Raw genomic sequence first — 23,931 nt, 5'->3', positions numbered from 1 at the left:
AAACTTCAAAAGTTTTAACATCTTTTTATTATTTATTTAACTCATTTCTATCTCAGGCTCTTCATGCATACATGTACCTAGCAGAAGTTTTAAGCTTAGGCCACATAAAATGCCAGGAAATAAATTTTTAGTGTCGTACAATCAGTAAGACTGTGGAGTGGCCAAGGAATATTGCAGGCAGAATTTGAAGATGAAGGCCTTGCATAGGTCCCACTAATGAAATCATTTGATCTGCAGTTTTATTTATGATCATGCATGTTGTCTTACCTCTACAGATCCAGGCAGTATTTAGACTTCTTGCCTTTAGATAAATGCATCAGTTTAATATCCAACAAAAAGTGAGGCATAAATACACTCTGTCTTAGGTACTTTTTAGTTAGTGAGAGGAGTACAATTTAAAATACAAAATGTTTGTTCTTTATATAGAAGGAATTGGGGGGTTGGGTAGTGGGTTTTCACATCAACTTTTTTTTTTTTCCTTATGTCTTATGTCAGAAACACAAGAATTTAGTGGACCCACTTGACTTGTTCACATTTTTGTTCTACAGTTAAAGGATTGTAATGTGGTGGCATCAAAACTGGTTCTCATTCTGGATGATTTGCTATGGGTTTTGACTGATTCCCAGCTGAAAGCCATGGTGCAGTATGCCAAATCTCTTAGTGAAGCCATAGAGAAATCAACAGAACAGAGAAAAAGTTTAGCTTCTGAAACAGCACAGGTATGGTAATTGATGGCCTTGCTAATTAATGGAATAAAGCTGGAAGTGGGGAGATTCAGGCTGGGCATGAGGAAGAAGTTCTTCCCCGTGAGAGTGGTGAGAGCCTGGAATGGGTTGTCCAGGGAGGTGGTTGAGGCTCCATCCCTGGAGGTGTTTAAGGCCAGGCTGGATGAGGCTGTGGCCAGCCTGCTGTAGTGTGAGGTGTCCCTGGCTATGGCAGGGAGGTTGGAACTGGCTGATCCTTGTGGTCCCTTCCAACCCTGACTGATTCTATGATAATATCAGGTGTTCTAAAATAAAGCACAGGGTGTTTAGTTCTGTGACTTTATTTTAGGGAATGTTGAGTTACTCATTTTCATGCCGCTGCATATCAGAAAATTACAGTAGTATGAAATTGAATTTATTGTACAGGATTTTGTGTATTGGTGTTAACTACAGGAAAGAAAAAAGTTGCATTTCTTTATCTGTGTGCAAAGTCTTTAGACTTCTGTATTTACTTAACAGTTGATAAAGTGTTTGGTCATTGTACTCTCCACATGTTTTCTGCTTTTGAATGAAAACAAAAAAACAGAAAAATTAAGACACACTAAGGTAACCTTAATGTGTGGATAAGTATAGTTACTACAACATAAATTAAATTAAACTTTAAATTTAAATTGCTTGTCCAGTTTGTTTTCATGGTGCTGAAAAATTAGCTTTTAGTAAGAGCTTGTTGGAAAATGTTGTGCGAAATGATTCTACTTGTAACATAGTTCTGCTGGCATAGATGTGATATTGATGCTGCATGTAAGATAGTGAATCTTGGTGGTCTTTCAGCACATACAGCAGACCAGACCAACTGGGCTTTGTGAGTGTTATGGGGAGGGACTTCTTGTCTGTGTAGAAGCTGCGTAAATACATTGATAAAAGATAGTCCTCTAAAAAGAAATTAATTAATAAGACTGAGTCAAGTAATTTGTATAGAATCTCATACAATAAAGGTAGTGAACTGTAATGGAGACTTCTGTTCTTGGGGTGGTTCCTGTGGTGGTTTATGATGTGATTTGATGGTTTAGCTGCAGTATTCTAATGGTTAGCTGTTACTGAGCAGGGGGGTCCTGCTCCTTCGATGTCCTGCGCTTGCATCTCGCCAGTTCCCTGATACTGGCACCAGTTCACGTAGTGATGAAGTTTGGGGAAATAAACTACCAGAAATAAACTCAACAAAAAGTTAATAGTTTTCTGCTGGTTTAATTCTCTGAACAGCAAGAGAAGTTAGAAATATGGCAGTGTGCTGCAAGTGTCAGGGGTGAGAATGGGGGGGATGCAGTGGCATTGACTCTTTGACACTAACCTAAGCTCATCTGAGCTTTATCCTAAACCAACACACTTAAATCCAAGCAACAATCTGAGGTGGATGCATGTGGTATAGATTTTTCCTTATTTCAAGGGCTTGCTTTGAGTGTAAATGAAAGGATACTTGTGCTTGAAAGGAAGGATAAACTTTATAAATCCATCTGTCTTGGTATTTTTTCAGAGCTCTGCCCCAGCACCCAGCTCTCAGCAGGTGAAAGCACAGCAGACAACAGCAGCACCTGATCAAAACGATGCAATAGTAAAATTGTTTAATGATTTTGATGTGAAGGAAACTTCTCATCACTTAGTAATTTCCCATTTGGACCTACATATATGTGATGATATCCACTCTAAAGAAAAAGGTAACTTTTTAATTTTTATTTTATTTTAAAGCATGCTTGTGAATAATAATCACCTTTAGAGGATGTTTTGAGGAATACACAGAATCAGAGTTGTTTCGGTTGGGAAAGGCCTCTCAGATCACCCAGTCCAACCATCATACAGTGATGTTAATCAAGAGTCTTCCTTTATTTCAGAGGAATATTCAGAATGGTCTTCAGTGTCTGTAGACTCTATCAGGACAACATTTTATTATGAAATATAATTATTTTAGAAGAAATGCAATGAAAACTGCCAAGAGTGCTAGCAGCTTCAGTGCTTTTCCTGTCTTCTAGGAAAGGATTCTGTCCAGTCTGATTGTTACTGCTGTTTTTTTGCTTTTATGTTCTAAGTTAACTGGGTTGTAAAGAGTGCAGTGGCAACATTACTGTGGTTTGAAAGTGTCAGTACACAATCTGCTTCTGTAGTAATAATAATAAAAGAGCAGGGCTCTTTGTGTTACTAATTTAGAGAATTTGGTATTGATGTGCTCTGCAGGACATGGAAAGAACAGAGCAAGTTTTCTGTGGCCTTTATCAAGTTGTATAATACTTGTACTTATATTTTTTTTTTAATGAAAGGCTATTGCCTATAGCTGTATTTAGAATCAGGAAAAAAACCAAAGATGACACTTCTTTCATGCTTTCAAAAAGTGATCAGAGGAGAATGACATATCAGTGTATATCCAAAGGAGCTGGCCAGTCACTGAAAAAATTCTAGAGGCATACAAGATCTGCTGAAGAAAAGGCTATCAAAAATTTAGATTTTAGGAAATTTATTTTCTTAATTAGGGAAGACATTTGCAGAGCAGCAGAGCATAAGGTTCACTACCTAGAGGTGTATTTTCTTACAAAGAGTGTCTCTACTGCAGTTGGGATTAACCATTCTTAACAAGACCTCTTTATTGATCCTTTATTTTTGGCCAGGGAGTTTGAATTTAGCAGTGGAAATACCAGAAGAGAGGACTCTAAGAATAGCTCTTTATTTGTTAAAGAAAATAAAACAAATTCTTTACAATATTCTTGAAAGTAAATGTTGATTTTGAATGACTTCTCCTGATAGTGTTTTCAGTGTGAAAAAGCTTTTTGTTTCAGAAAAACTGCAGTAATATGTGTGTTCCAATAGCTATCTTTAGGGTTTTTTTTTGTTTGTTTTTTTTTTGGCAGCATTTGAAACAATGTGCAATTTGGTAGTAGTGGCCAAGTACAGAACAGGGAGTACTACAAAATGATCTTCAGAAACCAGTTGAGATTACCTGAATGAAAATGTTGAGGGAAGACAATGAGGTTGTAAGGAGAGCCAGTAAAGAGGAGAAAGAAGCAGCTGTGAGGTGTTTAATGGAATGCAGCATGAATGTAATGAGAGCTAACTGACTGCTAAACACAATGTCTGCAGAGCTGACCACTGTTGTGTTTTACAGACTCAAATAGACGTGTTACAGGAGGGGCCATGCAGCTTTCCTTCAGCTATTTAACAGTGGACTATTACCCATTTCACAAAGCAGGTATGAAAGGGAGCATTTAGTGAATTACCTCTGAATGTAACAATCTTGCTTGCACAGTAAAAAAATTTGTTTGTGTGTGCATATGCACTTGGCTTGGGTAGTAATGCTCTGAGCATTTCAGATACCACACCTTTGGATTTCCTTCTGCATGCAAAACCAAACAACAGAAGCCACAACCTGGGAACCAATTGAATTTCTGTGAATGAGCTATTTTAGGGCCAGCACTTTTCCTGCTCACTGTTCTGTTTGGTCAACATGAAGGTGTTTGCACATTTCTGACATAAAAAAACCTGTGTGTTGACAGAGGAAGGCAGTTTGACAGATTGAGAATTCACTAATTGGATATTTGCAAGAGTCAATCTGCTAGATTTTGTTTTTTCCCCATGTAGAAGTCAATCAGTTTGTCTGTTTCCAAGTAAGTGCTTTGGTTTTTTGTTTTGCTAAACACAGAATCCCAGTGTGTAGGGAGTTCAATTGTTTAATAACAATTCCTTGACAAAAGGCTACACAGATGTCAGCAATTTCCAACAAGCATTTCATGCAAATCATTTCTAGTAAACATGCCTTTTGGAAATCTAAAAAATGTAGAAGAAAAAAGTAAGTTTCCTGTTTAATTTGAGATCAAAGGCAATCCAGTACAGCAGAGGGACTTTTAGTTGATGGAGGGCTTGGTTGTGCTTTATTTTGCTTTTTACTGTTTTATAGAGTGATTATCCACATACATTAACAGTGTGAATTTGCTGCAGAATCGTAGAATGTTAGGGGTTAGAAGGGACCTCTAGACATCATCCAGTCTAACCACCCTGACACCCAGCACAGGAATGTGTCCAGATGGCTTTTAAAAGCCTTCAGAGAAGGTGACTCCACAGCCTCTCTCCACAGCCTTTTCCAGTGCTCCAGCACCCTCACAGCAAAGAAGTTTCTCCTCATGTTGCAGTGGAACTTCTGTGTTCCAGCTTGTACCCATTGTTCCTTGCCCTAGCACTGGGCACCATTGTCCTAGAACTGGGCATCTTCATCTTGACACCCACCCCTCAGATATTTATAGACATTCATAAGATCCTCTCTCAGTCTTCTCAAGACTAAAGAGGCCCAGCTCTCTGTCTTTCTTCAGAGAAGAGATGTTCAAGTCCCTTTATCATCCTTGTAGCTCTTTGTTGGACTCTGTCCAGTAGATTCCTTTCTCTTTTGAATTGGGGGACCCAAAACTGGGCCCCCCAAAACTGTAGCTTGCCTCTTGTTGTTCTCTCCTCAGAGATAATGTAGAGAACCAGGGAAGTAAATGGATTGTTTTAGGTTTTTCTGGAAGAATTCTTAGCCAGTTGGAACCACACACTGTGGGCTCTTGGATGAGCGTATTAGACACTCACTGAGAATGATTTTCTGTGATTGATACATGGGACATAAATCCCACTACATGAAACCAGAGATGGAAAAGTTCATCAATCCTAAGTGTAGTGTTCTCCTGCATTCTTAAATGGTGCTCTCTACAAATATCTTTAAAGTAGCAGAAATCTAGGTCTTACTAATAAGCTGTGACAAAAAGAATGCCAAAGGTGGTTGTGTTTGATCCAACAGGTGGTATGTGTGGAGGGGGAAGGAACATGCCAGAAAGCTTCTTTTCTCTCTTAAAGAGGTTGTCATTTTCTCAGTGTTCTAAGAAGGATGTGGCAATTCTATGGCCAAACCCTTGCCACAGAGGGGAGAGTCCTTTTACTGAAAGCACATCTTAATCCTGAAAGTTCAAAGGGAGTCGTGTAGGTATCATGCCTCTATGTTATCAGCTGATGTGCAGAGCATTCCTCCCCTGAGGCTGAAGCTCTGCAATATTCCATATTACCACTCTAGAACAGTGGGCAGGGGGGAAACAGCTGGAGGAAACAGCTGTATGTTTCTGTGAGTGTTACCAGACTTTTCTGGGTTTGTACCAGTCTGGCCGATGGAATATTTAGAATAACTCTTTTGGTTTTGTCTTCTTGCAAGTTGTGAATCCTTCAGGGAAGACTCCTCAATAATTAACTATTTTGAAGATTGCTTTTGTTGGATTTTTTTGTTTGTTTGTTTAGTTATCTTTGTAACAGACCCCACTGAGAAAGACTCTAAACAGAGTCTGAGGCATAGTTGCTGGAGAGTAAACTTCTAACCCACTGAAAACCAAGCCTTCCAGCAGTAGTTTTTTTGGATGTTCTGACATACAGCATTAATACATCTCCCAATTTCTCTGAACTGGAAAGGCTCAGTGAGGGTTTTGAGCATTAGTTAGTGATGTTAAAAGGCAGGTGGCAATACTGTGTTGTTTTCTTAGTGATTTTGTGAAGCATTGAGTCTTGTTTATGTGTAATACAACTTCTGTGTTTTGATGTGCTACAACTTCTGTAATTACAGCATGCAATGAGGTTATATTTGGAAGGAGAATTGTGAAATTCTTCAGGGCCAGGTTGGATGGGGCTTTGAGCAACCTGCTCTAGTGGAAGGTGTCCCTTGCTCATGGCAGGGGGTTTAGAATCTAGATGATTTTTAAGGTCCCTTTTAGCCCAAACCATCCTATAATTCTGTGAAATAGTGGAAACTTCGTATCCAGAAGCAAACTTTCAAATGAATGAATATTTCCTCCACTCTCATTTGCAGGAGACAGTTGTGATCACTGGATGCATTACAGTGATGCCACTAAAACCAGGAGTGGATGGGCCAAAGAATTACTGAATGAATTCAAAAACAATGTTGAATTGCTAAAGCAGGCTGTGAAGGACCAGGTCATAGATTCTCCTCCCAGGTCACCACCTGCTGTATCTCCCCAGAACGTACTAACAGGTACTTTGTTTGCATTGCTAATGCTGTAATTCCATGAAATGTTAAAACTATTCCACCAAAGCCTGTTCTTCTCAATGATTCCATCACTATTCTTTCCTACAGGCAAGGAACAGATACCGAAAGGAACATCTAGGGCTTCCTCTGTATCTTCCCAACAACCAAAGGGCAAACTGATGTCTAGTCCTATTGTGGTTAGACTTGCAGATTTCAATATATATCAGGTACATTTCTTCAAGTTAGTAAAACTCTGGGGCTGCTTTGCCCTTGACTGTTACATAATTATGTTTTTTAAGGGACAATTCTGAAGCCCATTAAAATGAATAGAAATCTCCCCATTCATGGTTGAGACCTTTATGGGCCTGCTTCTGCTTTGTTAAAATTGGTGGATGTTTTATCAATTTGATAGTAGGTAATACCTTATCACAATTATTTGATCATATGTTTTGGATTGAAGTACTACTGTTCCCCAAATCCTTGAGTGAGAGTTTTAGTTGCTGTCCAGATTCACTCAGCAGATAGGAGGCAACTGGAAGAGAGAAGTTTATCTCTAAGGCAGAATGGTATTGATGTAGGAAGAGCTACTCTAAATTTCAGGTCCTATTACAAATGCTTAGTGTGTACCCTTAGTCATGCTGACTTCTTGCCCTTGTTCCAATTTTCAGTGTTTTTTTGCCATATCCCTTCTGAAAGAGTGGGAGGTTGCAGCTTGCCTGCCAGGAATCTTCATCTGGGTTTGAAGTGATTTTAATAATGTCATTTTATACTGTCAGTGTTTTCATTTGCCTTATACTCTTGATAGCATCATAGAATTGTGTTGGTTGGAAAAGACCTCTAAGACCATCCAGTCCAACTTTCAACCTAGCACCACCACCGTGGCCATTAAACCATGTCCCAAAGTGCTATGTCCACATGTTTCTTGAACACCTCCAGAGATGGTGACTCCACCACCTCCCTGGACAGCCTGTTCCAATGCCTGACCACTCTTTTGGTAAAGAAATTTTTCCTTTTATCCAATCTAAACCTTCCCTGGCACAGTTTCAGGCCATTTCCTCTTGCTCTACAGCCTGATACTTGTGAGAAGAGGCTGACCCCCACCTTACTCCAACTTCTTTTCAGGTAGTTGTAGAAAGCAATGAGGTCTCCCCTCAGCCTCCTCTTCTTCAGACTAAACAATCCCAGCTCCCTCAGCTGCTCCTTCAGATGCTTGTCTCCTCCTCCCTACACAAATACATTTTCAAATTTTTACTTGTAATTATTTCTATGCAATTTACAAAAAGCTGTTTTTCTAAATGGTTTTATTATTACTTGAATTTTTGTGTGTTTGACTACCAGAGATGTTTGCAGCTTGAAAACAGTTACATAGTGAAGCAGGCTTATAAAGGTTATGTATTGATTCTTGGCAGTGAAACTAATACAAGCAGATATCACCAAATATTCAGTATTCATACACTGGCTAATTTCAAACTAGCAGTCTGACCTACCAAGTGCAGGAGGAGGGAGCCTTGTTTTGCTAACATACTTTTTAAACTAGGTTCCATGCCATGAAATTTAAGGCCAAATGTATATCAAGAGGTGATCTCCTCCTTTCATAATGTACATTGGAAGGAAACAGAAATGGAGGATTACTGTTCTACAGTGTCTTGATTCTCCTGTGGAGTAGACCTTTGGGCATAGCCAAGCATACAGAGCTCTGCTGCCTGCATGCTGAACACTGCTCAGCAGAGTAAAGTTGAGAGGTGCCCATATGCTGGAATCTGTCCTTATGACAGTACAAGGACTTGCTAACACTGGAGTAAAAAACTTACCAAACTTACTTAGCCCTTATCACCTAGATAAGGGAACCTTTTGAACAGGCTATGCAAATATCCCACAGCCTAGCATAATTGTTTGTAAAGGAGCTTGTAAAGGATAAAAGATCATTCTAGGCTTCTACTGAATGCCTTTGAAAGTGACCTGCTGCCTCCTGCCTTGCATGAAGGAAGGGGATCTGGCACTGTTAATATTGTGTAGTTTTCTTGTGAAACTCTGTGCATTGCTTCTACTACAAGGCAATCAGGTGGTGCTCATTGTCAGCACTTTTGTGTAGATGGGGATATACATCTGAGAGCAGTGGAGTCTTAACCCTACTAGGGGAAGTGCCTTGCAACTACAGCATGCTTAGGAATTCATAAAAATGTAATGTATTAATGAAATGAACCTTCTCCTTTTTACAGGTTTCAACAGCAGACCAGTGTCGTTCTTCCCCTAAAGCTCTGATCTCTTGCAATAAAAAGTCACTTTATCTTCCTCCAGAAATGCCAGCTATTCATATTGAATTCACTGAATATTACTACCCAGATGGGAAGGACTTTCCTAGTAAGTTGGGTTGGGTTTGGTTTATTTTGTTTGTTTAATTTTTGTAAGTTGTTGGTTGGGGGCTTTTTGTTGGCTTGTTTATTTTGTCTGGGTTTCATGTTTGGGTTTTGTGTTTGGATTTTGTTTTTGTTTGTTTTGTTTGGAATTTTTTTTGCTTGCTTTTGTTTGTTTGTTTTGCTTGGGGTTTGTTTTGTCTGTTTGTGGGGTGTTTGTTTGTTTGTTTGTTGGGGTTTTGTGGCTGTTTGGGAGGTTATTTTTTATACCAAACCATTAATTTTGTGTGATGCTCTCTTTACAAAGCTACACACTAACTCCAGGTTGACAATTGGAAATAGGTAATGCCTTTCTGAAATGGAAAGAGCACCACACTGCTCCATTTCCACTGTGCTTGTCCTATAAATAGTTCATTATAAATGTGGTTTTTAAGTCTGAAAACACTGGCAGCATTTTACTAACATGTAAATGACTCTCTGACATACTTGTGTTGTTTATGCAGTTCCACTGGCTGGCCATGTTAAAGAACTCAGTGGCTACATAAAAGAACTCAAACCACTGCATTAGTACCTAAGCTACAGTGAGGATCTGCTGGAGTTATTTTTATTAATGTGTTCTGGAGCTGGCCTTGTTTTATATGCAGAAATGTCAGTGGATTTCTTGGGTGTAGGACTTGAGAACAGCAAATCTCCTTGGTCCTGCCCTTTCTCTGTAATGAGGACATTCTCCCCCTCTCCTCAGACTTCATTCTATTCTAATATTAGGTTTTACATTCAGAAATTGAGTTACCTGCTTGGAGTGAGAGAAAGAAGCATCTCTTTAGGTATCCCCTGACATTGTATTCTTCCTTGGGACCAAAGGAGTAGGTTTCCATTCTTTGTCTTACATAAAATACTTGTGAAAATGTAAGTTGAAAAATGTTCTAAACACCACAAAAAACTATTTCCCCCCAAACAAAAAAACAAACTAAAAACCAACATCAGCAACAACAAAACAATGAAAACAAACAAACAAAATACCATGAAAAAACTCCACAAACCCAACAGAAAACAACCAACCCCTAAACTTTTTACTCATTCTCATAATTCTGTTTTCTCTTTTAGTCCCATGTCCAAATTTGTATGGCCAGCTGAATGCTTTACAGTTCACCTTGGATGAGAGAAGTATTCTTTGGCTAAATCAGTTTGTGCTGGATTTGAAGCAGAGTCTTATTCAGTTCATGGCCATGTACAAGTTAAATGACAATTCCAAATCAGATGAGCATGTTGATGTTAGAGTTGATGGACTAATGTTAAAGGTAAGCTCTCACTGAGGAGGGGTTTTTGTGGTTCCTTGAGAAGAAAATGCTTTTATTCTAAGAGGCTGTTGACAGAACATCTTAAGAATTAAACCAACAGTAAATGAACCAAGTAAATGAACCAAAACATCTTAAGAACAAAACCAACAGTAAATGAATCCAGAAACCACACAATAAGCAACGCTGCTCTGGAAAACTGTCCAGGATATGATGGTTTGCAGACAGGCCTCTGTCTACCAGATTACTTCATCTATGTCCTAGGGGTATTTTGGTTTTGTATTAAAAGACGTGAATGGGACTATTAACAAATTTTTTCACTGTGTTCAATGAAGCTGACATAGCAGAAGAGAAAAGACTGAGCAGTGAAGTAAGAGTAATTGGCAAACAATTTGCATTTGCACCAGTACCTGGAGGGGGCCTACAAGAAGGCTGGAAAGGGACTCTTTACAAGAGCTTGTGGAGACAGGACAAGAGGGAATGGATTGACGCTTGAAGAGGGCAGATTCAGACTGGATATTAGGAAGAAATTCTTTACAGTGAGTTGGTGAGACACTGGAACAGATTGCCCAGGGAGGTTGTGGATACCTCCTCCCTGGAAATGTTCAAGGCCAGGTTGAATGAGGCTTTGAGTAACCTGGGGTAGTGGAAGGTGTCCCATGGCAGGGGAACTGGAACTGGATGATCTTTAAGGTCCTTTCCAACCCAAAGCATTCTATGATTCTGTGATTATTGTGTTTCTTTAATTGTATACCTTCTTAATCTGCATATTTCTAGCTAGGCAAAATATATTTCTCTCTTGCAGTTCATCATCCCATCTGAAAAGAAACCTGAAATTCATAAAGATCAACCCCGTGCAATTTCCATTCAAAGCTCAGAGATGATTGCTACAAATACAAGATGCTCACCAAACTGCAGGCACTCTGATCTAGAAGCTTTGTTTCAGAACTTCAAAGACTGTGAATTTTTCAGTAGAACTTTCACCACTTTTCCCAAGTCCCAGAAGAATTTTAATCTTTTGCATCCAATCTTTCAGAGACATGCTCATGAACAGGACACTAAAATGCATGATGTTTATAAAGGTTATATCATCCCAAAACTGAATAAGTATGCACTAAAGACATCTGCAGCTACTGATGTCTGGGCTGTGCATTTTTCCCAGTTTTGGATAGATTATGAAGGGACAAAAAGCGGGAAAGGCCGACCGGTAAGCTTCGTGGACTCATTCCCCCTTTCCCTTTGGATTTGCCAGCCAGTAAGATTTGCCAAGTCACAAAAAGAGCTTGTATCACACAACCAGACAGCTCTGAACATTCCAAAAAGCGAATCTTGTGATCTTGCTAATAGACTGCAGCGTAAAAAACTTCTAAGGGAATATTACAGCAGCGAGGCAGAGCCCTTAACCAACGGCATTCCGACGTCAGACGCTCCAGGAGTGCTTTCTGAGGGCTCTTGCTCTGATGCAGATATCCACGTTCTTGTCCACGTGCAGAAACATGTCAGCATGCAGATCAATCATTACCAGTATCTCTTTCTGTTGTTTCTCCATGACTCTCTTGTATTACTCCTGGAAAACTTAAGGAACGATGTGGAAGCAGTGACAGGAAAACCTGCAGAGCAAACAGATGTCTGCATTGGGATCTTACTGAAAAGTGCAGAACTTGCCTTACTGCTCCATCCACTGACTCAGGGAAACCCTTGTAAGTCTCCAGATGTGGAAGAAGGAAGTCCTGTGGCATCAGAGCTCTCCCCTCTGGGAAATGGGGAAACTCTTACTTCAGAGAGTAAATTAGTTGGCAATAAGATGCAAACTGGCATTACTAATTTTGATTATGTAAATGACTCCAAGCCTGTGAATGCTGAAGTTAATAAAGGGATTTTAATAGATCCTCTTCTGTTTAAGTCAGACAGCACCATGGATTTTCAGAAAGGAGCATCGTTTTCAGATGATGCATCAGATAAAGGTTTGGGAGATACAAGTGAAGGAGGAAGCAGTGGGCTTTTTAGTAGAAGTGACTCAGAAGAAGTCTGTGGACCCCTAAGTGAGAAAAGTAGCTCACATCCCAGGGATTCAGCATCCATTTTGAACAGGAGAGAAGATTCTACTGAATTCTTCACTGATAAAGAGGATGACAAAAACATAGACAAGTTGAATGAACAGGAAGGCACAACTGAAGGCTCTCCTAACCAAGCTGCTGACTTGGAAACAGAAACTGCCTTAGAATCTGAAGAGCTTGAAATCAACAAAGTTACTTCAGTTAGAATGTTTGCATCTCAGCCTTCATCAAGGTAAAGAAGATTTAAAAATAGATAAAATAATAAAATCAATCTTATTGTTACTTAAAAATCTTTATCAGTCTTTTTGGCCACATACTTCTAGTGTAGGTCAACAGAAGGAAAAGTCTAGCTGGTGAAAATCTTAAAAGTATATAAAGCTCTAAGATGTGAAGTATCCAACATTCACAATTAACTGTTAGTTGATTGAGTTAATCTATTTCCTTTCAGTTTAAATGTTATGAAGCATGTACTGTGAAAAAAATATTGTCAGAAATATCCCAGGAATGCATGTTGGTTCCCTGCATATCAATAATCAGATTGCTTTCTTTTATATCTTGCCTGGCTTAGAGGAATATTTTTAAGTAACTTCTTTGTAATTCCTTTGATGTGAAATAATAATTTCCTGATATCTTTGTATTTAAAAAGTGCAAAGCCTAAGGAACGCTGCCTGTCCAACCTCCCTGCATTCTCTGTTTCTTACAAGAATATGAAGAGAAGTCCATCACAAGTTTCTCTGGATACCATCTCTATTGATAGTATGATGCTGGAGGATCATTTGATAGAGAGTGATGGAAGTGACAGCCAAAGCTTTCTGGAGAAAGGTGAGTAGGTTTAACAAAATGTTTTTAAGCAATAGATGAAAATGTTCCTCGTTACTAAAATAATACTCAGAAGGATTGCTGTGCAGCAAATCCTGCATGATTTGTCTTAGCTTTTCCAGTCAGTAATATCAAGAATGTTCACAACACATCATTTCAAAGGAAAACAGTAGGTTGTGCTACTTACTTAGGTACTAGTTAATTAAACACTACTTAATTTTCCTCTCTTGAGGAGAGTAAAGGCAGTGCAGTGCTGTGCTGCAACCCTGAATTAAGCAGAGCTGTTCCTTGTGTGGCTTAGAAGCTGTTACTTGGGCTGTGAGTGTTTGCAGGTTTGTACCCTGCATTGCTGCTATGCTTGAAGTGGTAAAGAAGCTTTAATTCCAAAAGGAGATGAAAAAGAAATGGATTGTCACTAACACTCACCATGCTAATTACCAGGCAGATAGACTTGGTATTCTCCTTACAGCTTGTTCCTTACTGAGCAGCTCCTAGCTACTGATTGTCTAACAGCAGGTACTTGTCAATTTTTGCTCATCTGTGCATGAATGTTTGCTCCTCATCTGGAGGGAGGAACTCATGCATGTGATAGTTGTGTCTGTGTAGCCTCAAGTTGTTGTATTGTGGGCTTGCAGAGTTGGAATGATGGAGTAGCTCCTTAGCAATACTGATTAAATAATTTTATGTCAGGAAATACTACAAAAATAATTTCATGGTATCTCATGTCTGATAAATTCTACTCTGAATGAGGCCTTGAACAACCTGGTCTAGTGGGAGGGATCCTTACCCATGGCAGAGGGGTTGGAGCTGGATGATTTTCAAGGTCCCTTCCAACCCAAACCATTCTGTGAAACTACAAATAAAGAATGCCAGGGTTTTGGGTTTTTTTTGGTTTTTATTTGTAGGATTTCTTTTCAGCCTAGAGCAGTAATGAGAAGAAAGGATCACTTGCAAAATTGTTGTATATTTGGATTGCAGGAGTGTTCCTGTGTGTGCTTATGGGGGAGTGTGCCATAAAATGCATTTTCTATTTTAAATCACCTTTATATATTGGGTTAATTTTAGCTTGTTAATATTTAACTGAAATCTGTGTGCTTTCTAGTTGTTAAGGAAACACTAGCAGGTCACTAATGAAAATGCAGCTTATTTCTCTGAGCATAAACCCACTCACTTTTGCTTTGAAGGCACTGTGCAGTGATACAGATAGATGGGTTGGAATCTTTAGCCTTTTTTTTTCCTGCTGAGTCAGTTTTCTTTTTGACTTAGAAGACTAAAAGAGGCCTTTCACAAATTTTTTAGCAATGCATGGAGAGTGCCACGTTGGATTTGTCACTTTAATTCCACCTTACTTGCATAGAATCTGGAACTTTGAACCCTCTAAGAGGAATGGATTTGGCAGTTCAATCATAAATATTTGTTTCATAGGTGTTTGTTTAATAAGCCATTCAGCTAATCTTAAATGAGTTAATTTATGCATAGAGTAACAGACATTGACTTGAGTCTCACTGCAGGAGTGGTTCAGGTTGTGCTGTGCTAACTCTGCCTCTTTTTCTGATGTGTGTATGGAAGGTATTACAGCCACAAACTATCAAAGCCCATCAGAAAACACCCATGAAGGAGGCCCAGTGATTGAAAATTGTGATGGGTCATCTCCAGATGCCATGAGTGCTGCTTCAGAGAATGCCCATGAAACTAGTGAAGAAATGGTAATGTGATTGAATTCCATCAGAATACATGCTTCAGTACAGGAAACCATAGAACAGAGCTGAAATTAATGCTTTTAGAGGTGATTTTTCTAGAAGTTTTGGGAGCTTTTCTTAGTGTCACTTGTGCCTGGAGTATTGTGTCCAGTTTGGGGCTCCCCAGCTCAAGAGGGACAGGGAACTACTAGAGAGAGTCCAGCAAAGGGCTACAAGGATGATTAAAGGACTGGAAGCTTCTGTCTGATGAGGAAAAGCTGAGAGACCTGGGGCTGCTTAGTCTGGAAAATAGAAGGCTGAGAGGAGATCTTACTAATGTTTATAAATATCTGAAGGGTGGGTGTCAAGAAGGGGCCAGTCTCTTTTCAGTGGTGCCTTGTGTAGGACAAGTAGCAATGGATACAAACTGGAATACAGGAAGTTCCACCTCAGCTGAAGACAGACAATGGATTTATTAAAATCTGTTGTCCTTGCTGTCATATTTTCTTTTCTAGTAATGTTAGTCATCTAATCCTGCCTTTGCTTTAAGACTTGTTCTGTGAGCAAAGGCTCTGGATACAAAAATTCTTTTCCCTTTGTGAAGGAAAAGGTTTAGAAAGAACCACCTCTGTAAATTTGATTTATAAGCTTATTATTTTCTTGATTTTTTTTTTTTTTTTTTTTTTTTTTTTTTTTTTTTTTTGGACAGATGTCTGTTGTGGTGTTCCAAATATTTGGTGTTAATGGTGAAATTGACATCCGAGGTGAAGACACAGAAATAAGCCTACAGGTCAACCAGGTGACACCAAATCAGTTGGGAAATATCAGTGTCCGACACTACCTTTGCAACAGAACTGTTGGTAAGAACCAACAATGAGGTCTCATTTTTGTGAAACTGGAGCTGGAAGCATTTGTTCTAAGTAAATAAAAGCACTGCATTTGCCTTAAGGCACAAAATCACTGCTTTGGAATAACTACTCTGATTTCCTTCCTAAAAGGGAAGGAGATGAAAATGTAACCATTTCTGTATTGTTGCTTAACAAAAAAAAAAAAAAAACATTGCTCTGCTAATGTAGATGGACATAATTCAGTTGACTTGAGTTACTTTGATTTCACCTATCCTTAAGGTTTCAGTGCTTGCTTCTTAAAAGAATTCCTGTGAATATGCTGTTGCCATATGGATAACTTTTGTAGGACAGCCCAAATGACTTGAAAATCCCCTGGGGTACTTATTTCTGGTGGTGAACCTTCTTTTTTTTTTTTTTTTTTTTTAACAATCTTCCTCCCTCCAATATCTGGTTACCTTAAATATTTTATTTAGGTTCTATTTCTTGAGCCATTTAGTTGAATGTTGAACTTGTCCTTAGTGGTTAATGAATACTGAAACTAAGAAGAAACTGCCAGGGGTTTAGGAGTTTTTTAATGTTCAAAGTACGGAAGCACCATGTTGTCATCTTCATGTTGCTGCAGTGCTGTTTATGTTCCTGCAAGTCATGTTACGAGTCAGGAATTCTGCCTTTCCAAGAGAATACCTGCTCCCACAGATTCACAGATTGCTCTAGGTTGGAAAGGACCCTCAAAGGTTGTCTTCTCCAAACCCCCTGCAGTCAGCAAGGACACCTCCAACTACATCAGGCTGCCCAGGGCTACATCAGGTTTGATCTTGAATGTCTCCAGAGACAGGGCTTCAACCATATCCCTGGGCAGCCAGTTCCAGTACTTCACCACTCTCATTGTAAAGAACTTCTTCCTGATGTCCAACCTAAATTTACCCTGCTCCCAGCTTTTTTTCTGAATTAAAATTGGCTGTAGTTGTGGAAAAATATGCCAAACAATTCATTTTGGTACATCTCCAAGAGACTGATGAAAGACAGATTGCATGGTGATACTTCTGTCCTGTCTCTGTTGTCACTGTGAGGAGCTAGTCCTTGTATGCACTGTTCATTTCTCTTTAGTACTTTGGATTCCTCTGCAGGGGTCAGTTTTAAGACTCAGCTTGACTGCATGCTGGGCCAGCTCACTTAAACTGTGCTAATAGTTAAGGTTGGACTAGATGACCCTTGAGGTCCCTCCCAACCTGGCATTCTATGAACTGATGCACTTAGAAAAGTGCTCTGATGTTCTGTATTTGCAAAACTGTGACCGATGGAGTGCTTTTGGAAAATCAGCAAAAAGTAGAGGTAGAAGTATTTGCTTCTTTGTACACTGCAAACATTTAATGCAGATTTCTGTTCCTTTTGCAACAGGTTCTGACTGTAAATCTGTGGCTGGACCAGTTAATTCAACACCTGAGATCAGTCTGAGGTGGGAAAGTGGGCCCAGTGCTGTCAAACACTCGCTGCTGGCTGTGAAAAATGGTTTTCTTCAGTGTCATGTAGAGAACTTCAGTGCTGAATTTCTAACATCTTCCTTGACCAACATTCAGCACTTTCTAGAAGATGAAACTGTTGCAGAAGTGATGCCTATGAAGATAAAAGTTTCTAATGCAAGGATTAATTTAAAAGTATGTTAACAATGAGCTGTTGGGCTACTCTAAAGGAATTGTAATTTTGTTTCTTTGATGATAAACTGCTAATCTGGATGAGTTAGCTTCAAAGAAACTGCTATCATACTCTGGAATGTCTTTAGATAGCACTAAAACAATTTAAAAATCCATAGATTTGGTTAGCTTTGCGGGATGCCTAAAGGGGAATTCTCTGCATGACCAAGCTATTTATAGGAATTCGTGTTTTACCTTTTTTTTTCCCCACCTCTCCCAACCTCTGTTGCAGAGTGACTGTGCCTGGGAGTTTTATGGGCAAGCTATGCCAAGTTCCTGGAGGCACAGTGTGGGGTTTCCTGGTTGGACTTTCTGGCTTAGCATTTTAGAGGTTAATTCTCTCTCCTACTAGAGAGAGAGAAGCTACTATTGGAGCACCTCTGCTATGAAGACAGGCTGAGGGAGCTGGGGTTGTTAAGCCTGGAGAAGAAGAGGCTCCAGGAAGACCTAGTAACAGCCTTCCAGTACCTGAAGGGGGTCTACAAGAAGCATGGAGAGAGACTGTTTGCAAATGCCTGAAGTGACTGGACAAGGGGCAATGGCTTCAAAATAGAGAAGGGCAGATTTAGACTGGATATTAGGAACAGGTTCTTTACTATGAGAGTGGTAGAATACTGGAACAGGTTGCCCAGGGAGGTGGTTGGGGCCCCATCCCTGGAGATATTCAACAGGGCTCTGGGCAACCTGATCTAGTTGACATGCTGACTGCAGAGGGGATTGGACTAGATGACCTTCAGAGGCCCCTTCCAGCCCAGATCATTCTATGATTCTGTGATTCTATGATCGTTCTTGTAATGAAGGTTCAGTGGAAAAGGGGAAAAAATAATATGGGAATTCCATTTTGATCTACTTGAATACTGTTTCTTAGAACCTAGATTCCATGTCCCGCCCTACCTAGAAAGTAGATGCAAGCTTTTCTCACCACCATGGCTTGAAATAGTAACATTAAGAGGACAGTCCTGCTCAAATCTTCTAAGGGATTTTGAGACAAAGGAGAATGATGTCTTCTGTCTTGCACAACCATTGATAAGGTTGTGCAGGTAAGGAGATAAGGACACTACTTTTTAAATTATTTTGGGGGGAAAGGTGACACAAAAAAAAACAAAAACAAACCCTAATTTAAAGAGGAGAGAATTATACCATTGCTTTGGAAGCTAATACTCACCCATACAAAATCTGAACAAAGCATGGCCTGCAATAGGAGCTCCAGTTCTGCATTTGGGGCTAAAGCTTTGGATTTGCTAAGATCGTTCTTGCCTGAAAGGGACAATTGTTATCCACTCAAATTGTGTTCTACTCAAATTGTGTTCTACTCAAATTGTGTTCTACTCAAAGTGCACCAGTGCTCCCTCTCTCCATGATGCAGCTTTTCCTTCCTCTGAAGATCCTTAAGCACTCCTTTGAGGCTGTTTCTACTCAAGGAGTAGCACAGGCACTTTCTCTAGGAGCTGTGGATCTGTTCCTTAGATTTCAATATATCACAGATGTGAATGCCCAAATACAGAGGAGACTTAACACATAGACATTTACATTGTGACAGTGTGGGTTTATTGGCAAAAAGGCAGACCTAAGCAAAATGTTCTTGAGGAAGCAGCTGTTTGAAGTTCAGGAATATACATCAATAAACCAACAACAGGAGTCTGCTTAGCAGTGAAAGCACTAGAGTGGGTCCAGAGGAGGCCATGAAGATCATCAGAGGGCTGGAGCACCTCCCTTGTGGGGACAGGATGAGAGAGCTGGGGCTGTTCTGGAGAAAAGAAGGCCCTGGGGAGACCTTATAGCAGCCTTCCAGTACATGAAAGGGGCTACAAAAAAGCTGGGAAGGGACTTTCTACAAGAGCTTCTGGTGGTAGGATGAGAGGAAATGGATTGAAGCTTGAGGAGGGCAGATTCAGACTGAATCTGAAGAAGAAATTCTTTACAGTGCAGGTGGTGAGACACTGGAACAGGTTGCCCAGGGAGGTCATGAATGCCCCCTCTCTGCAGGTGTTCAAGGCGAGCTTGCACAGGACCTTGAGCAACCTGATCTAGTGGAAGGTGTCCCTGCCCATGGCAGGGGGGCTGGAATCAGATGATCTTTAAGGTCCCTTCCAACCCAAACCATTTTATGATTCTATGTTAAGTGCTGGTTCAGCAGTGCACACAAGTCACAGTGAAGTGATTGATGATGGTTGACGAATTGCAAGTTTGCAATTCTATGGAGCTGTTAGGTAATAAAGAGCAAGAGCACACAGTTCAAGTGTGTGCTGCATTGTCTGTTCAGTGCAATATATTCTGTTTCTTCTGTAGGAGACTTGGCGGCAGAGAAGAATCTAAGAAAGGTGGTTAGAATTTTTTGTGTTTTCTACTGTAGTCTCAGTGCTGCTGCAGGAAACTTTGGCAGTTACATCTCAACAGCTTTCTTGCTACATGCTTAATGCTCATGTGTATAGCTTCTGATTACACTGGCTGCATTATTCTGCTTGGCAGGAATAATGAACTGTAAGGACTTCCTCAAAAGAAGGACTTTGTGAAGTTTCTGTTCTGTTGAGTACAGCAATATAAGGCAACTGCAGCTGGTGTCACCCCAAACTCAGTTCTGTAAGGACACGATCTGCTCAAGAATGATAACTGTACCCATTCAGTCTTTAAATAGTTCAAGCCAAGATCAGGTACTATATGGTGCAGGCTTCTTATCTCTGAGAGCTTGTGAGCTGAATAATGCCTTGAGTTGGGTTATAATCTTACTGAGATGTCTGTAGAAGTACTTTGAAGTATTTTAGTCAGGCTGTGTATACTGAGATCAGCAGACTTTCTTCCAGAGATAAACTTGGGCCTTTAATGTGATCCCCAGGAAAAGAAATAATTGAGCAAAAAGTTTAGTGGCATTGCATTAGAACATTTGAAGTCTCATTAAATGCACTGCTGTTTAATTGAACATCGTCATCAGCTGTTTTGATTTCCAAGTGAACTGACTTTTGGATCCTTGTGTCTTTTAGGATGACAGTCCACGGGAAAATCTGAAGGCATCTGAGCTGGTACCCATAAAACTGCATATTGACATTCTCTGGATAGAGAGAAATGATGATGGCTCGTTTCTCATTAGAGGTTTGTATGTTTCTGCACCTTGAGATCTAATTATTATTAATACCAAGTTTTCCTTCGTGCAGACATGTGGCTAATAATGAGAAGATAATGGCTGGTGATTGGTGTGGGTTGTGTTGCTGTCTACCTTCATTCTAAGTGTACTCACACAGAGGAAAGTTGCCTTTTGGAATGAAAGAGTTGGGGTTGTTCAGTCTGGAGAAGGCTCTGAGGTGACCTTCTTGTGGCCTTCCAGTATCTGAAGGGGGCTCCAAGAAAGCTGGGGAGGGACTTTTTAGGCTATCAGGTAGTGATAGGACTGGGGGGAATGGAATGAAGCTGGAAGTGGGGAGATTCAGACTGGACGTGAGGAAGAAGTTCTTCCTCATGAGAGTGGTGAGAGCCTGGAATGGGTTGTCCAGGGAGGTGGTTGAGGCCCCATCCCTGGAGGTGTTTGCAGCCAGGCTGGATGAGGCTGTGGCCAGCCTGATGTAGTGTGAGGTGTCCCTGGCCATGGCAGGGGGTTGGAACTGGCTGATCCTTGTGGTCCCTTCCAACCCTGACTGATTCTATGAATCTATGATTCTTTGTATTGGCTGTGATCACAAGCCACAGCTGGATCAGTCTGAGAGAAGTAAAACTGCTTATCACTTCATCAGGATGTGCTTCATCAGGGCATGCTGCTCATGATGAGACTCGTCATAAGTTCACAGAATCATAAAATGCATTGGGTTGGAAGGGACCCTCAAAGGTCATCTTGTCCAAACCCCCTGCAGTGAGCAGGGACATCTCCAAGTAAATCAGGATCCCATTAAGTTTGACCTTGAATGTCTTCAGGGATGGGGCCTCAACCATATTCCTGGGCAACCTGTTCCAGTATTTCACCACTCTCATTGTAAAGAACCTCTTTAAGCCTGTCCAGGCTCCTCTGAAAAACAGCCTTGCCCCTCAGTGTGTCATCTTGCCTCTCATTGCAGAGGGGGCACCCAGGCTTTAATCCTGGTCCTGATATGTTAGTCCAGCAATGTGCAATTTATTGTATGACTTGAGGAAGAGGAAGGAGATTGCAAGGTGATCTTGATGCCTCCTTCACCTACCTAATGGGAGGGTATAGCAAAGATGGACCAGACTTCTCAGAGATACTCTGTGGCTTGATTTGCTTGAACATGAATTTCTCTGCATTATCTGGTATATTGGTTGAGTGTTTAAAGATATTCAGTGCATGTTAGTCATTGCTTTACACTAAACACTGGAAGAAATAGTAATTTAGTGAGAAAACAGATTGTTTGAAGGGTTCTTTCAGCTCTTGTTTTTTTGGCTTTTTGCTGTAGTGCTTTAATCCCTGTTCTTGCTGTGTACAGCTCAGGTACAGTGACTTCAAAGGCCGAGGTCAAATCCATAAATCACTGCAGTGCAGACAGCATCTGCAGTGCTATATTTTGTGTGGTGGGAGGAAGGGGTAATGAGCAAAAATCACTTGTTCAGAAGGAAATGTTTTGAAAAGGAAAAAAAAAAAAGCAACCCAGAGTTTATTTCAGACTGCTAAGAACCATGACCATTATTTTTCCCCCTTCGTGTACAGCAGGATATTTTAATAGATGTTACACTGCAGGGCAGTTACAAATGCTGGGAACTTTCTTTAATGCCAAGTCATTTAAGTTATTTTTTTGAGTTAAAAACTTCCTCCTGCAGGTTCCTCGCAATAGTCTTCAAATGCAAATGCAGTCCTCAGATCTGTTTTGGTCCTGGAGGCAGTATATGAACAGCAATATTGATAGCTTTCAAGATTCTGACTATGCAGAATGCTTATTCTGTGGTGATGATATTGGTCAGTACAAAAACGTGATCAGTTTCCTCAAGCTGGTAGCCACATGTTGCTTCTTCTTGTGCTTCCTTTCCTTTCTCTTCTCCTCCAAAAGGGCATATGACTTAATTTATTTCTTTTATTCCTAAATTCGATTTTTGGAGGTAAATTATTAATATGCTTAATATAATAAATATGTGGTTCTAATTTTGTGCTGATGAAAATCAGGCTCTTTAAAAATAAAAATACTACAAACCCTTTAAGCCCTCCGCTTAAGTTTTATCTTATTCTGGTACAGACAATCAAAGAGTAAATGCTGTGTCAAAGATGAAGAATTCAAGTAGTGTATTGCAGCAAACTGGACCTGCTGGAGATAAAACACAGGACCAAGCCACACAGACTACTTGGGAAATTCCCAAACCTTCAAAATCAAACAAGGATTCACCTGATTTCCTTAAAAATGAGGTATTAAGAATTCCTTTTGACTTCTTTTCCTCCTTTCAAAATTGTTACAGTCATTAATCATCCTCATTGTCAGGTTATCTAGGGGTGGGCTTGGGGATACTTCTGTTTAAGATGGAAAATAAGAATGATGGCTATTGGAGTATGGTTCAGTACTTAGGCATGCAAACTAAATCATGTACTACTTTTTACATAGGGTGAGAATACACTGCAAACTAATTCTGTTTTACATCAGAGGGAGCAAGTCACAGTGTGACAGAATGGTAGAGGTTGGAAGGGACCTCTGAAGATTGAGTCCAACTATCCCCCTGCTAGGGCAGGACCACCTAGAGTAAATCACCCAGGAACACATCCAGGCAGACTTTGAATGCCCTGCAAAGGCACTTGTTATCTTCCTGCACAACACAACTGCCAAAGACCAAGGCCTAGCCTGTCAGGTCAGGCCCCTGCTAATCTGTCAGTCATCCCTGGGTTGTGAATTGATGGTATCAGAGCCTACATATCAGTCTGACTATTTTTAACACTAAGAATCCATTGCTAGAGCTCCGAACCTGGCATAGCTAAAACATTGGGTACCTTGCCTTTCAAGCTAACTGCATCAACTCTCTCCGTGTTATAAGCTCATTGACTGAGAACCAGTTGCAATTGACTTGGCCCCAGCAAACCCACACTTAGAGTACAGCTGTGAGCAGATGGTATTTTAGAAGCTGCTGAACTGGAAGCAGTGGTCAGTCTGCAGGAAGACCAATAATGCTCTTTTCTAACCCCACTCTTTCAGCTTTTTGAAGAAAATGAATGTCTCAAGCAGGAACTAGCAAAAGCCAAGATGGCTCTTGCTGAGGTCCAAATGGAGAAAGATGCTCTGCTCCATCGTATAAAGAAGATGAACATTGATCATCAGTAGGACAGTGTTCCGCTGGGGCAAGGCAGCATCGACAGGACGCCAGGCGACGGTGGCATCTAAAATGCTGTTTGTAAATTGCTGGCAGACATGTTTGGGCTTTTTTTTTTTTGTCACAGACAAAGTTTTCTCATTGCAAACAGAATGTGAACTAGTTACTATTCTTAAATTATCATTAAACGTTGTCACTTTTTTTTCAGCCTGTTTTAAAACTGAA

At 40.2% G+C, this 23,931-nt stretch overlaps 1 protein-coding gene across 1 annotated transcript in view; it reads left to right on the top strand.

The window, feature by feature from the left end:
* BLTP3B (bridge-like lipid transfer protein family member 3B) overlaps window positions 1-23,717 on the top strand; it is a 46,101-nt gene extending 22,384 nt beyond the window's left edge. The window contains exons 7-21 of the mRNA XM_054386773.1: window positions 549-719; window positions 2,236-2,416; window positions 3,853-3,936; window positions 6,565-6,747; window positions 6,850-6,968; window positions 8,961-9,102; window positions 10,200-10,393; window positions 11,196-12,679; window positions 13,094-13,269; window positions 14,836-14,972; window positions 15,655-15,805; window positions 17,192-17,448; window positions 20,463-20,571; window positions 22,650-22,816; window positions 23,592-23,717. Of these exons, the coding sequence (XP_054242748.1) occupies window positions 549-719; window positions 2,236-2,416; window positions 3,853-3,936; window positions 6,565-6,747; window positions 6,850-6,968; window positions 8,961-9,102; window positions 10,200-10,393; window positions 11,196-12,679; window positions 13,094-13,269; window positions 14,836-14,972; window positions 15,655-15,805; window positions 17,192-17,448; window positions 20,463-20,571; window positions 22,650-22,816; window positions 23,592-23,717 (3,681 nt within the window). The remainder of the gene's footprint in view (window positions 1-548; window positions 720-2,235; window positions 2,417-3,852; window positions 3,937-6,564; window positions 6,748-6,849; window positions 6,969-8,960; window positions 9,103-10,199; window positions 10,394-11,195; window positions 12,680-13,093; window positions 13,270-14,835; window positions 14,973-15,654; window positions 15,806-17,191; window positions 17,449-20,462; window positions 20,572-22,649; window positions 22,817-23,591) is intronic.
* The last annotated feature ends 214 nt before the right edge of the window (window positions 23,718-23,931 follow it).

The sequence above is a fragment of the Indicator indicator genome, chromosome 14 (assembly GCF_027791375.1).
Source record: "Indicator indicator isolate 239-I01 chromosome 14, UM_Iind_1.1, whole genome shotgun sequence".
In the NCBI taxonomy this organism is placed as follows: domain Eukaryota; kingdom Metazoa; phylum Chordata; class Aves; order Piciformes; family Indicatoridae; genus Indicator; species Indicator indicator.
This window is presented reverse-complemented; position numbering and strand designations above follow the sequence as displayed.